Consider the following 12,453-nt stretch of genomic DNA (forward strand, 5'->3'; position numbering starts at 1 on the left):
GGCTAGTCATGGGCATGAGCTTAAAGGGGCAACAGTGGTTGTGAATGGACAGGGATTCTCCAGAGGGCAAGAGACTAAAACAAGCTGCAGAGAGCAAGTCAATCAGGTGTTGTTGTTTTTTAATTTTTTAAAAAGCAAAAGGATTTTAGCATCCAGAGATGGCTTTTAGCGGCCCATTTCTTTCACCACTATTTTTCTTATTTCTTTTAATATTGTAAACCACTCGGTCCCTGCTTGAGCCAAATTAAATTAATTCACAAGACATTTCCACCCTGAGCACCAATAACAGAAGTCATGGCTGCAATGTGCAGTGAGGACCTGGGTCCCACAAGCCGCCCACCCAGCCACTCACTGTTGTAACATGTGGCTGGTAAACACTTGGCTTTAGCTGAGATTCATGCATTGCAGGGGGTTGGACTAGATGCCCCCTGGGTCCCTTCCAACTCTAAGATTCTATGTGAACGTCCTACTTCTCATGCAGAAGGGGGGAGGGGGCACAAGAGCAACAGCTCGGAGCAACTCTACTCCAACTCCTCTCAAATGTGTCTTCTGATTTCACTGAATTTTATGGCTCCTGTTTGTGAGCTGCAGGGTATAAACATTTTAAAGAGAGGATGCATTATATAAGTTTAGGCATCAGGCAAAAATGTTCCTCTTCAACCAGGCCTCAGGTTGATTAATATTCTACAGTCTTTTAAAGGTTATTGTTTTGCTGTTTTGTTTTACTCATTTACTTGTTTCTGTATTTTATTATGTGAATGGCCCGAGATCTTACGATGAAGGGTGGTATATAAATCTAAGAAATAAAAAATAAAAAGTTGGTATCTCTCAGTTACAGGTTTTTCTTAAACTGGATTTATAGTTTCTTTAATGCCTGGTTGACAGGGCCACGCCTGGGAACTGCAAGAAATACGGTTGCCATGGCTAAAATGCATGCGCAGGGCACCATGCCTCGGGTTCAAGCGCCCCCCCCATTTGTGCTTCCGTCCCATTTGTTCGAAAAGCAGATCTGAGAAATTCAATTTTCATTTTGCGACCTCCTAAAACAGGAAACACCCAAAGAAGAAGAGAAAAGCACAGGTGTTGAAAAAACAGCTCTGACTGAAAACCAACTGGCAGTGCTCCAAAAAAGAATGACTCAGAAAAAGGGCGCCAAGGTGGCGTTTTTTGGTGTGTGTGTGTGTGTAAATCTTCCACATGGCACCTCAGGCAGTCTTCAGAGTGCATGAGCACCCATGGAAGAACAACAGATACGGGCAACACAAAGGGGTAAATCTAAAATTGATGTTATGCCCATACCTTTATTAAAGACCAACTAAATGTCACAAAAGAGCGTGAAAATTTTCTCCAGAACCCTTCATAAGGATAGATTGCAAACAAAGGAGGGGGAGGGGAGAGGGGAAAGTTGTTTTCTTCCCAGAAGCCCTTGGCGGCATTTGGTGCAACCTGAAATCTGCAGAGCTCCAAGAGAAAGTCTCATTTGGATGCCTGTAACTTCCACATTTCATCTTAAAGGCCGACTCCACGGATTCTACATCAAATCTCCCTACACACACACAATTCACTATCCTGATGAAGTTTTCTGAGGAACTCAAAAGCTTGCACACTAATTTTGTGACATTTAGGTTGGCCAACAAAGCTGAAAGTGAGTTCCAATTTTGTTTTACTCGACACTGTGAAATGATATGTAGGCCTGTCATCTTTCTAACCTCTTCTAGCTCCTAAACCCTTGTGAGTAGACATGAGTTGGCGGCAATGCTTTTTTCTATGAAAGTTTCTTGCTAATTTCTGCCACTTAAAGCTGCTGTTAGAAGGAAACAAAAGCAGAACCAACCCATTCTTTTTCTGGTCAACAGGCAACCCTTTCAATATGTTACTTCCACCAAAAGTAGCCTGTTAACTAGAGCACTGCAATAGTAATAATAATAACAACAGCATAGATTTAATTCCATTAACATGCAATTGCTTTTTAATTATTGTTTCCTCTATGTTTTCAGCTGCTCTTGTTTTTATATATAAGTTACATTGAGCCCCCTCAGGGGAAAAGGTGGGGTATTCTTCTTCTTCTTCTCCTCATGTTTTCTATCTAGTTTGGATTCTGGCCTTTTCATGGAATGAACCTCACTTCATCCTCTTTAGAAAACACTGGTTGAGAGAATATGACTTGTGGCAGCATGAGGAAAGAGAGGGTCACCAAACACAATGCTCAGATTTTGCTCAGTCACCTGCCCTCTTTCTGTACTTCTGCGAGGGACTGTGTCTTAAGCAGGACTCCTGAATGGAAGGAGGCAAGCCCAGAGCTGTAACCCCTGCAGAAATGCAAGTGTGCAGGGGTGAATTCTGCTGAATCTCTTCATCTGAGAGAGTACTGAATGATCTGGTGACATCCAAGGCACAGGTGTGGCAAACATGCCTACCCCTCATCAGATGCTGACTGGCTGAAGGGAAGACCAAAGCAGTAGATCATGCAGAGACAAAAGGCCTATTCCAGCATGCAAATTGCACAGAAAGCTACAGCATGGAGCCAAAGCAGGGCCATCTGCCCTGGTCTTGCCTCTATCGCCCACATACTAGAGGGGTATGCCTGCAGCAGGGCTCCCCTCAACAGATATGCCCCCGCCACGTGGCCATCTCTCCTCTCCCTCCCTACATGATTGCTGTTTGTATGATTTGCATGCCCAAATTAATTCAAAGTGTTGATGCTGACCTTTAAAGTCCTAAATAGCCTCGGCCCAGTATACCTGAAGGAGACTCTCCACCCCTATCGCTCAGCCAGGACACTTGAGGTCCTCCTCCAAGGGTCTTCTGCTGGTTCCCACACTGCGCAAAGTGAAGTTACAGGGAACCAGGCAGAGGGCCTTCTTGGTAGTGGCATCCGCCCTGTGGCCTCCCTTCAGATGTCAAGGAAACAAACAATTATCTGACTTTTAGAAGACATCCAAGTTTTTAAGGATTGATGTTTTTATTATGTTTTTAGATATGTTGTAAGCCACCCACAGTGGCTGGGGAAACCCAGCCAGATGGGAGAGGTATAAACAATAAAATAAAATAAAATAAAAATAATAGGCTGTAGTGGGCAGGTTCCTGTTAAAGATGGCTGCTTTGGAGCTTCTAGCAACTTTAACTCATTCATGTATTTCTACCTGCCTGCCCCCAGAGAGCTCCTTCCTGGCACATGCTTTGGGAGCGACTCATTCTCAATTTTCCACATTCTTTGAAGTAATCTGGTTTTAAGCGCTTTAATTCAGAGGGGAGAGGCGAGAGACAATAGAATTGTGCTCCCCTTCTGTACTCTTAAAAAGCACTTTGCTGATCGTTAAAGGGATACGCATAATCAACAACTGCAAATTGAAATGCATGTGTGTATACGTGTCTGTGTCTGTGTAATGAAGATTGTTTATAGCACAGGTGTGTGACACTGGAAGCTGCACTATTTCTCCCCTATGGCAGAACCAGCTGCCATGGTGCCATCAGATATTTTTGGATTACAATTTCCAATCTCCCCACCCAGCATGACCAATTATCAGGAATGATGGGAGCTGTAGTCCCGTTTATCTGGAGGGCATCTCGGTACCCACCCCTGCCCTGTGGGATCTTGCATAGGGGTCAGCCACGTTAAGAAACACTGGCCACTAAGCACTGCAGCACAGGAACAAAGCGGGAAAGTTAACGGAGCAGCCAGCCAGATTCAGAAGGAGATGTTGTCTCATGAGTCCTTCCCTCCTCTGAGTCAACGCTTACCTTCAGTTTTTTGCCCTTGTATGGGTTTTTCACGTGCTCCTCAGCGTCCATAATCAGTTCTGTCAGGGTTCGGAACTTCCTCACCTGCAGGAGCAAGCAGCAAATGCAACCAGAGATGGGGGAAAGAACAGCATTGTTAACCATTTCCAGGGCTACAAGTCTTTACTAGCACACCATAGCAACCACAACTGAATGACTAAACTTCAGTTTAGTGAGCGGAACTGAGCGCTAAGGGCACTTTTATACAAATCCCCAATTATGAAGCCACCACCTTGCTGCAGCTAAGCATGTCTGAATTTTATCAGTATTTGGATGGGGGAACTACCTAAGTTTTTACATATCCTTTAATTCTCAAAGCAGGCATCTTAATGGAGTCTGTGGCAAAAAGCAAATTGACTTTGTTGCATTAGCAAGTAGGTGATCATCAGTAGTTCTAACAATCCCCCATGTGCCTGGGGCATCCATCATAGAGTGTCAAATGGGAATGCAATTTGTTGTTTCTACGTTTCATACAGCACCTAGTACACAGCTGCCACTAAACATACATTGGCTGCATTCGCGCATTATGCTAGTAACTACCTAAAATTAGCTATGTGTCTGGGGCGTTGATTGTGGAGTGTATTCTCTCTGGGGAAGATACCATGTTGCCTTTATGTTTTGTGCAACATCTAGCACACAGCTGCCACGAAACATACAATAGCTGTGTTTGCACATTATGGTAATCCATGGTTTGTTTTAATCTTGGCTTGCTTAACCAAACCGTGTGTTATCTCACAGACGAGCAAGCAAACCATGTCAAAACTTAAGATTGTTCTCCAGCTGTTCTAGCCTAATCTCCTGCAGCTCGGTGAGTAACTCGTGCAAACAAACCATAGTTAAGCACGGCCGTTTGTTTTGGTCGTTAACACCAAAGCCATAATTAAAACAAGCCATGGCTCGCAGAAGCCAACAGCAAACCATGCTTCACTTTGTGGTTTGTTGCCAACTAACTGACCGTGGTTAGTCTTCTGGGCTCAGCTCACACATTTGAACAAACTAGGGCCTAGTTTTATGTTTCAATAAGGCCATTAATAGCAAATTCCTGAGAACAGAAAAAATAACAGAAAAAAATAACAGAATCCTACAGCACCTTAGAGATTTTGCATTTTTATGCTTAGAAATGTAATAAAACTTTAAGAGATTAAGCAGTATGTCAATGCCTAAGTTTATATTTGCATTGGTACATAGGGTGAAAGGATTTTACAGTGAACCCAAAAACACAGAATAGCAGTGAGCAGGAAACATTTCTATGCACAGCTCAAATAAATACAAGATCAAATCAGTTGCTCATCAGTAACATTAACTAGTAATTATCGGTTTTAAGTTAGCAAGACAAGATAATATATTTAACCTTAAAGTGGAACAATAAATTTCTGCAGCAAGAAAAACGTTCCTAAATGCCATCTGTCTCGACTTGAACCCTATCCAATTTTCTAATGTTGGGGTAAGCAAACCTCAGGCTTGTGGGATCTACTTTGTGTTATTTTACTAGCACCCCAAAGTCCACCAAGTGAAACCCAATGTAAAATAGCCATTAGAATAAAGGAAGAGAGTACACATGCTTGAACACATGCTTAGCCCAGGAATTTGTTTTTGGAATGTGAACTGAGTGTTACAGGGGGTTGGTTTTCCCAAAAAGCTTTTATTTATTTCAGCAGTCTAATTTGCGCTTTTTGTTGCTGTTGTTTTAATTACTGGGAGCTGGAAACTCTTGCTGGTCTGCTGCCAGAGATCTTGCCCAGATCTCTCTCTACCAGTATATCCCAATCTGTCTTCTGCCAGCCACAGTTCTTCAGTTTCCTGCTGCAGCCTCCCTTCAAATCTGTTTTTTTTACTGAACCACAACGACTTAATGGTCAAAAACAGAATCTCCTCGAGGACTGCCTTTGTAGTAGCAATAGTGGTTTCATTCATACCATCAAGACATTCGACAGTGCAATCCTGAGATCAATGGGGCTTGCTCTTGGGTAAGTGGATCTAGGACTGCGGCCAAAGTGTGACATGGATGTGGAGAGTTAATAAGAAGGCAGCCGGCCAGCCCTTTGCCTGCCCAGGCAAAGATGAAGGAGATAGAGAGGATGTGATTAAGAGGAGCGATCGGGCAGATGGGAACTGGCAGCAAGAGGCAGGTAGTTTTGGTGGTATGTGGATGGAGGGACTTGAAAGAGATGTGGGCATCTGATAAAGAAGGGAGAACATTACAGGCAAGGCGGAAGACACAGAAGAACCAGGGAAGGAAGCAGCACTCCTGCCTTGCTATCGCACTGGCAAGTCTTAGGACCCAGCATTCAGATCAAGGCAGCCCTGCAGCAGACCAGGGAGCCCAGCCCAAAGAGAAGCGCCCCATCCTCATACTAGAACGACATTTCATGTCACAGACCCATATCAAGTATAAAAAAGGCTACCTCATTGGAGATCTCATTCCACTTCATCTTGCACATCTCACTGGAAAAGTCCTTGAAGGCAACTTTGTCCCAGTCCAGGTGGGATTCGGTGGTTTTGAACTTGCTGCCGTCATTGGAGGGCAGATTGTTCTTCATGCACTCCAAGAGGGTGAGCATATCTTCCTGGGTCCAACGGTCTGCGGGAGAGGAGGGGAAACATATACTCCATATATCATACATTACATTTGGCATACCCTAAGGATACTAAGGTTCATCACCAAGTTGCTTTTAGCCAATGAAATCATCTGCTCAGCCTGCAATACTATATCCACTTACCTGGGAATAAGTCCTGTTGAATTCAATGCGCCTTATTACTAAGTCAACATATTGTTTAAATATAAAATTTAATTTAGAAACGTGCTTATTGCAATGTACAGCTCAATGTACAGCTCTTTTCAAGGATCCTAAAGAAAGCAACATTTTATCTCCCTAATTAGACTATTTACCATTTTGTACGCAAGAATCTAATTGCACTTTTTCAAATTTGGGTTGTGTCAAAATTCGCAGGAGTATGAGGATGCTTATATAATGATGCACAGAGAGGCTACCTCCGCCTCACCAAGCCTTAGATAGACTCTTCTTAGTATCTTGCTGAGGATTTAGAAGCATATATAAAATAACAGCAAAGCAATTGCCAACAGGGTTCCATGTTCATAGCAAAGCAGTACCCATGGACTACAAATCCCAACATGCAAGTCTTAGCTTTGCCCATAAAGAGTTCAACAGCAACACATGCAAACATGAACCCCAAGGGTCTGGAAATTTCATGTTTAATCAACCTTCTGTCCACGACCAGGAAAAATCCCCAATATATTCTAAATCATATAATTAAAGTGGGGGAGGAGGCCCTGCATAGATGGCAAACATCATATTCTCAAGAAGAGACTAGGAATGCATGAACGAGGTAATAAAGTATTCTTGTATTTAAGCACTTAGCCTGGTAACCACAGACAACCAGAAACTGCCATCAGCCAAGTAACATGGGTGGCAGAGGAGAGATGGACAGCTCTGCACCAAGTTGGCTGAAAAAGGAAAACCTCCTTCCTGCATTCCCATCTGGCTAGAAATTCAGTAAGCTAATTCATGAGACTTCTATAAAGGATTTACTTTGTCCGGCAATCAATTTCTTTTTTAAAAATATGCAAACTAGAACAAGCTGTGGCTGGAATCCTGTTCTGTTTTCTGGCGCAGCCCAGTTGACCCTCCCAGGAGTTCCCACCTTCTCACCTTGGTTTTTGGGGGCCGTCATTTCTAAGTCAGTTGGGCTATCCGCTTCTCCGTTCATCCTCCACCTCTCGGACCCTAGGGTGACACCTCCTGGGTCTGCCCCTTCCAGCTCCCTCTCGCCCCCCTTCACGATGGCGTCAATCACTTTTCACCCTGAAAGCAGGAACGAACTGGAGTTACAGCCTCTGATTTCCCGCTACTGCCCTTCTTAACAGCACCAGCACGTCCCCTCCAAAAACAGGGGGCTTGTTTGCACACAGAATAACAACTCCTAAACTTGAACCTGTGAGTTCAAGTGAGTTTTTTAAAAAAAGAAAGGAGTTTTGATAAAATCAAGGTCTCAACACATTTTCCTTTCATCCTTGGGTGATTATGTGAACAGTAACAGGATTATCTTCTCTGGTAGATGGAGGGCAAGGTTTCCTGTAGGCAGAGGAAACGGCTGGTGTCCAAAGACGGCCACAGGAACATTCTGGAATTCTCTTTCCCTAGAGAAAAGTTGGGCCCTGAATCTTATCATGGCCAACGGCAAGAGATAAGAACGGTCCTCCAGCAACATCTGTCTACCCCTTGGCCTAGAGGATTGTAACAGCACATCTATTCATTGGTGTCAGTGCTGGATTTATATATAAGATATAGCTTAGGGCCCCACTCTCTTGCCCCCCCAAAAATTAAAGAAAAAAACCTATTAATTGTATTTCAGTTCAACAATTACCTTGATAAATACATATTTTGTTATGCGCAAATGGCTTTAGATACCAATTAGGTCCATAAATTACCAAATAGCATTTATTCAACACAAAAAACAGCAACCATTTGTTGACAAAGGACAACTTGACATATAAAGGGCCCCATTACCTTAGTAGCTTAGGGCCTTACCAAACCTGAATCCGGCTGATTGGCGTATAAATCTGGATTCAGAAAGGAATCCATTTCACAAATGGGGCTAAGTGTGCTAAAAGTTGGGGGTGGGGAATCTGCACAGCTGAAGTAGGTCTCAGCGGGATCCTCTAAACAGAAAAGGCCTCCAACAGCACTAGGCATGGGAGGCCCCAGAGTGCGATCTATGTCACATAAAAGGGGAATGCAAAATGTTTGATAGTGGAATAAATCACAGGAGAGGGTTGTGGGGGGGGGGGGATTACAGCCAGGACCGAGGATGCCTAAGTTTGATTATCTACTCTGCCATAAAAGTCGATTGATCTTGGGCCAGTTCGCAATTTCTTTTAAAAATGTGTAAAACAGGACAAGCTGTGGTTGGAATCCTGTTCTGCAAAATTTTCTAGTGCAGCGCAGTTGATCCTTCCAGGAGTTCCACTTTCTCACCTTGATTTTTTCGGGGGGGTGGGGTGGTCATTTCTAAGTCAATGGGCCAGTTAGTAACTTCTCCCTTCCCCCTCAGTGTAACTTTCCCCACAGAGTTGATGCAAGGATAAAAACGAGGTAGTCTACACAGACAGCTATGAGGAAGGTTAAGAGCAAAAGGCAATAGTGGTTAAAAAAGGGGAACAGGAGAATGAAGAGAAGGGGATTACTTTGTGGAGTGTACAGGAGAAGAGAATGAGGGATATGGACATTAAGTGAGCAGAGAATCCGTATTTTGTTTTGTTTTTTAAGGGCAACTGGTACGCTAGTCCTCAAGAGCGAGGACAGGAAGTGTTATATAAGGGAAGCGACAGGGGGAGGGGATAGAAACGAAAGCCGAGAGACGTGATTGGGAGGAGGAAGAGATCCCCGGGATTCTGGTTGCAGGGAAGGCAAAAGAAACGATTCGTTTGGCCGAGAAGGAGGCGGGCGGGCGGGATCGGCTTCGAATCAAGCCCAAGGATCCCTGGCCCAGCGTGGGTGGGGAAGAGAGGCGGGCCTGCGGGGCGGGGTGGAGGAGGAGAGGCAGGCCGGGCGAGGGGGTGGGATCTGCGGGTGCCTCTTCTGCGCTCCCTCCCTCCCCTTCCATCTGCTCTTCCGAGGCCGCGCTAGCAGCAGCCAATCTCCGCCGCCGCCTCCCTACTGCAGAAGAGCCGCAGCTGCTGCTGGTTGCTGCCCCCCTCCTCTCGCTCTCTGCCTGTCTCCAGGCAGGCGGGAGAGCCGAGCCGAGCCGTCGGAGCGGCTGCTGCAGCTGCCTCGCCTCCTCCCCCCGCCTCCGTCCTCTCCACACGCCCTGCGGGCGCCACCGAAGGAAAAATCTAGCCGCCGCCGCCTCGTCTGCCCGATTCCTCTCTCCCGCCCACCCTCGCACACGTTGTGTTTTTTTAAAACCCCGGGACGGGCTCCAGCCCTCTGGCCTTGAACCTCCCTTCCTCCCGAGGGCAAGGAGGAAGGAGGGCTCCATCGAAGCCTCGGTTCTTCGGCAGATCCAGCGCTCCACCGAGTTAGGTCGACCTTCCCGGGAGGAGGGAACTTTGGATCACCGGATCACCCGCTCCCGAGATTTCTTTCCCCCTCCCCGTTCTTCGCTTTGTTGGATTTCTACGGGATTGATTCAAGATCCAGCTCTTTCGACATACAACCCCATACGATTTCTCCGCTTTGTTAACAGAGATCACCCTCTTTCCCCGCTGGATCTTGGTTTCGTAAATCCTCGAAGTGCGACCCAGTCCTTCCCTCTAACTAAATGCCTTTACTCAAATTTCTAACTCTCCCCCCCTTTGTATTCCCAAACCGCTTTCCCGCCGCCCCAGATCCCCAGAGAGACCAGCCACTTGAGAAGGGTGGCTCTTCCCCGCCGTCGGGCAACGTGGTCGAGCAGGCGAGGCTGGCTCTCGCGTTTCCCCCGATTAACTCGCCTTCGATCCCGAGGAAACCAAGAGCAGCCGTCCCCAATCTGAAGGGCGAGGTTGTGGTTTCCCCCCAAATCCTGTACCCGCAGCGCGAAGCAACGGATCCCGCGCCGTCAGCCTCGGAACAGGCAGCGACCCCAAGCCCGGTGCGCGCGCGGAGAAGGGGGCCGCCAGGCGAGTTGCGCGTCTCTTTTTCTCTCCGTCGGTCTCACCTCGTCGAGGCGGTTAAGAAGGCTGAGACAAGCCCGCCTCGTTGTGGCGGCGGCAGGCGCGAGTGGGGAGGAGCAGGAGCCGGAGAGCCGCTGCTGCAGCAGCCCCATCGGAGCCGCTGGTGGAAGGGGGGCGGGGAAGGCAGGCTGGCGGGAGGGAGAAATGAATGCCCGGCTGGGGGCGTCCAGGCAGAGCCGAGGGAGGGCAGCACGTCGTGGCTGTTGCTGCCGCTGCTTCTGCCGCCGCCTCCACCAGCAGCAGCGCCCAGACCCCCGGGGAGCGCCTCCCCCTGCGCGCCTAGGGCGCACGGGAACTCGGCGGAGCCAAAGCCCGCGCACCCGATTCTCCACACTCGCTCCGCAGCGGGGGGCCCCCCGAAAAAAGCGTCTCGTCGGGGGAGAGAGCGAGAGGAAAAGAGGAGGGAGGGACGCCGAAGACCTCGCCTGCATGGACCCACCCTCCGGATGGCGGAGGAGCGCGCTGGCTGCAGCCGGTCGGAAAGGCTGCGCCGACCGAGCTCGCCAAAGGTCCCCAGCGCGCGGGGGGAACGCGGGGAACAATACCCTTTCCGAAATAAAATCAAGCGGCGGCTTTGGGCTCTCGATTTCGTACAATGGAAAAGGCATGGGAGCAAAACTAGCGTGCGAGGACGGTGGAAAGAAAAGGGAAAAGGAGTGCGTTTTCCCCGCCGTCCATTGGCTTCTCTCCCTCTGCAGGCAGCCAGAGGAAGGCGGCGGCGGCTTGGTTGTTTCCACCGCCTCGCCTTCCTTTCTAACCCGAGCAGGGCCCCCCGGTTCCAAAATAAGCGTAAACCATGGGCGGGGGAGAAATAAAATAGGGGGATCGAGTCTCTGAACCCCCGGATTGTACCGCCTGGTTATTTCTGCCCCTGCCGAGCGAGGATCGGCGTGCGAGAATCCGCCACCGCCTGCCTTCTCTCTCGCCCTTCCATGGCCGCACGCGGCGGCCTCTTTCGCCTAAGCGAGCGCATGGGAGGCGGAAAGGGGCTCCGATCCGCTTCCCCCACCGATGCCCCGCTCGATGGAAAGGGGGCGCGCCCCCAAAACACGTTTTCCAAAAAACAAAACCTGTTCGGTTCTCAAATATGAATATATTTAAAAATAACACCAGTCTCCTCCCTCCCCAAAAAATGTGTTGAAGCGGGCGGGGGAAAACCCCGAAATAATATTTTTCTTTTTAAAAAAAGATGCACCCCGAAAAATGAGCGGAAGCCCCCATTTTTTCAGCCTTACCCAGGAGACGCAGGCAGAGGAGAGCAGTGACGGTGGCTGCTTCCTCTGAGCAGCGGCCGCCGCCTGCTTGTCTTCCTCCGCTGCCGGAGCTCGAGGAGGGAACAAAAGCGCCTCCCTCCAGCCCCAGATGGCGGAGCGCAGCGTCGGGTTAATGGCGAGCTCCACATGCGCTCGCACTGCCGCAAAGGCAGCCCCGGCTGGAGGCAGCGTCGCCTCGGATCGTGCCTGCTTTCCCCCCCTCCCCCTGATCCGTCCTTTACCCACCACCCACCCTCCTTTGCAACGGGGGGCTCCATGCCGGAGCTGATTCGAGGGGAGATTCGGAGCCCCCTTCTACGTCTGCAACCTACCTGCAGATCGGAAGGCTTTTGGAGGAAAGCTCCCCCTTTTTTTCCTCCCCCCCTCTTCTTTCCCGGGCTCGCTTTAGCTGGGAAGCGTTGGTTGAATGCACGCCAGCTCTGCAGCGCTGGCCCCGGGCGTGGACTCGCTCCAGTCCCCGCAGAGAGCTCGCACTTCCCCCGCCTCCATCGCTCTGCTTTTTTCTTCCAATCAGCCGGTCTCTTCGGCTCCCGGATCCTTAGGCAACCTCACAGCCTTTCTTCACAAGTCCCCACTTTTCCATCTGCTCCCTAAACGGGATTGCAAAAATGGAAGCATATTTTTTTTCCCGGGGGTGGTGGTCCGATCTCTCTCTCTCGGATCTCACCAGGTTGTGGATCTAAGTGTCTCGGGGTGTGTGGAGAGAGAGTTCAGTGTGTGTGT

General features: G+C 48.5%; 1 protein-coding gene across 5 annotated transcripts in view; it reads right to left on the reverse strand.

Moving 5' to 3' along the window:
• UBTF (upstream binding transcription factor) overlaps nucleotides 1-12,389 on the reverse strand; it is a 45,773-nt gene extending 33,384 nt beyond the window's left edge. For 2 of the 5 annotated variants that reach the window (XM_081886258.1, XM_081886255.1), the window contains exons 1-4: nucleotides 12,042-12,388; nucleotides 7,452-7,604; nucleotides 6,186-6,361; nucleotides 3,742-3,825 (exon numbers count right to left, since the gene is read on the reverse strand). In XM_081886258.1, the coding sequence (XP_081742384.1) occupies nucleotides 3,742-3,825; nucleotides 6,186-6,361; nucleotides 7,452-7,509 (318 nt within the window). In that variant the 5' untranslated portion in view covers nucleotides 7,510-7,604; nucleotides 12,042-12,388. Of the gene's footprint in view, nucleotides 1-3,741; nucleotides 3,826-6,185; nucleotides 6,362-7,451; nucleotides 7,605-10,234; nucleotides 10,444-12,041 lie in introns of those variants that run through there. The other 3 variants (XM_081886259.1, XM_081886257.1, XM_081886256.1) reach the window with 3 other exon arrangements.
• Between the last annotated feature and the right edge of the window lie 64 nt (nucleotides 12,390-12,453).

The sequence above is a fragment of the Podarcis melisellensis genome (assembly GCF_964234715.1).
Source record: "Podarcis melisellensis genome assembly, chromosome: 13".
In the NCBI taxonomy this organism is placed as follows: Eukaryota; Metazoa; Chordata; class Lepidosauria; order Squamata; family Lacertidae; genus Podarcis; species Podarcis melisellensis.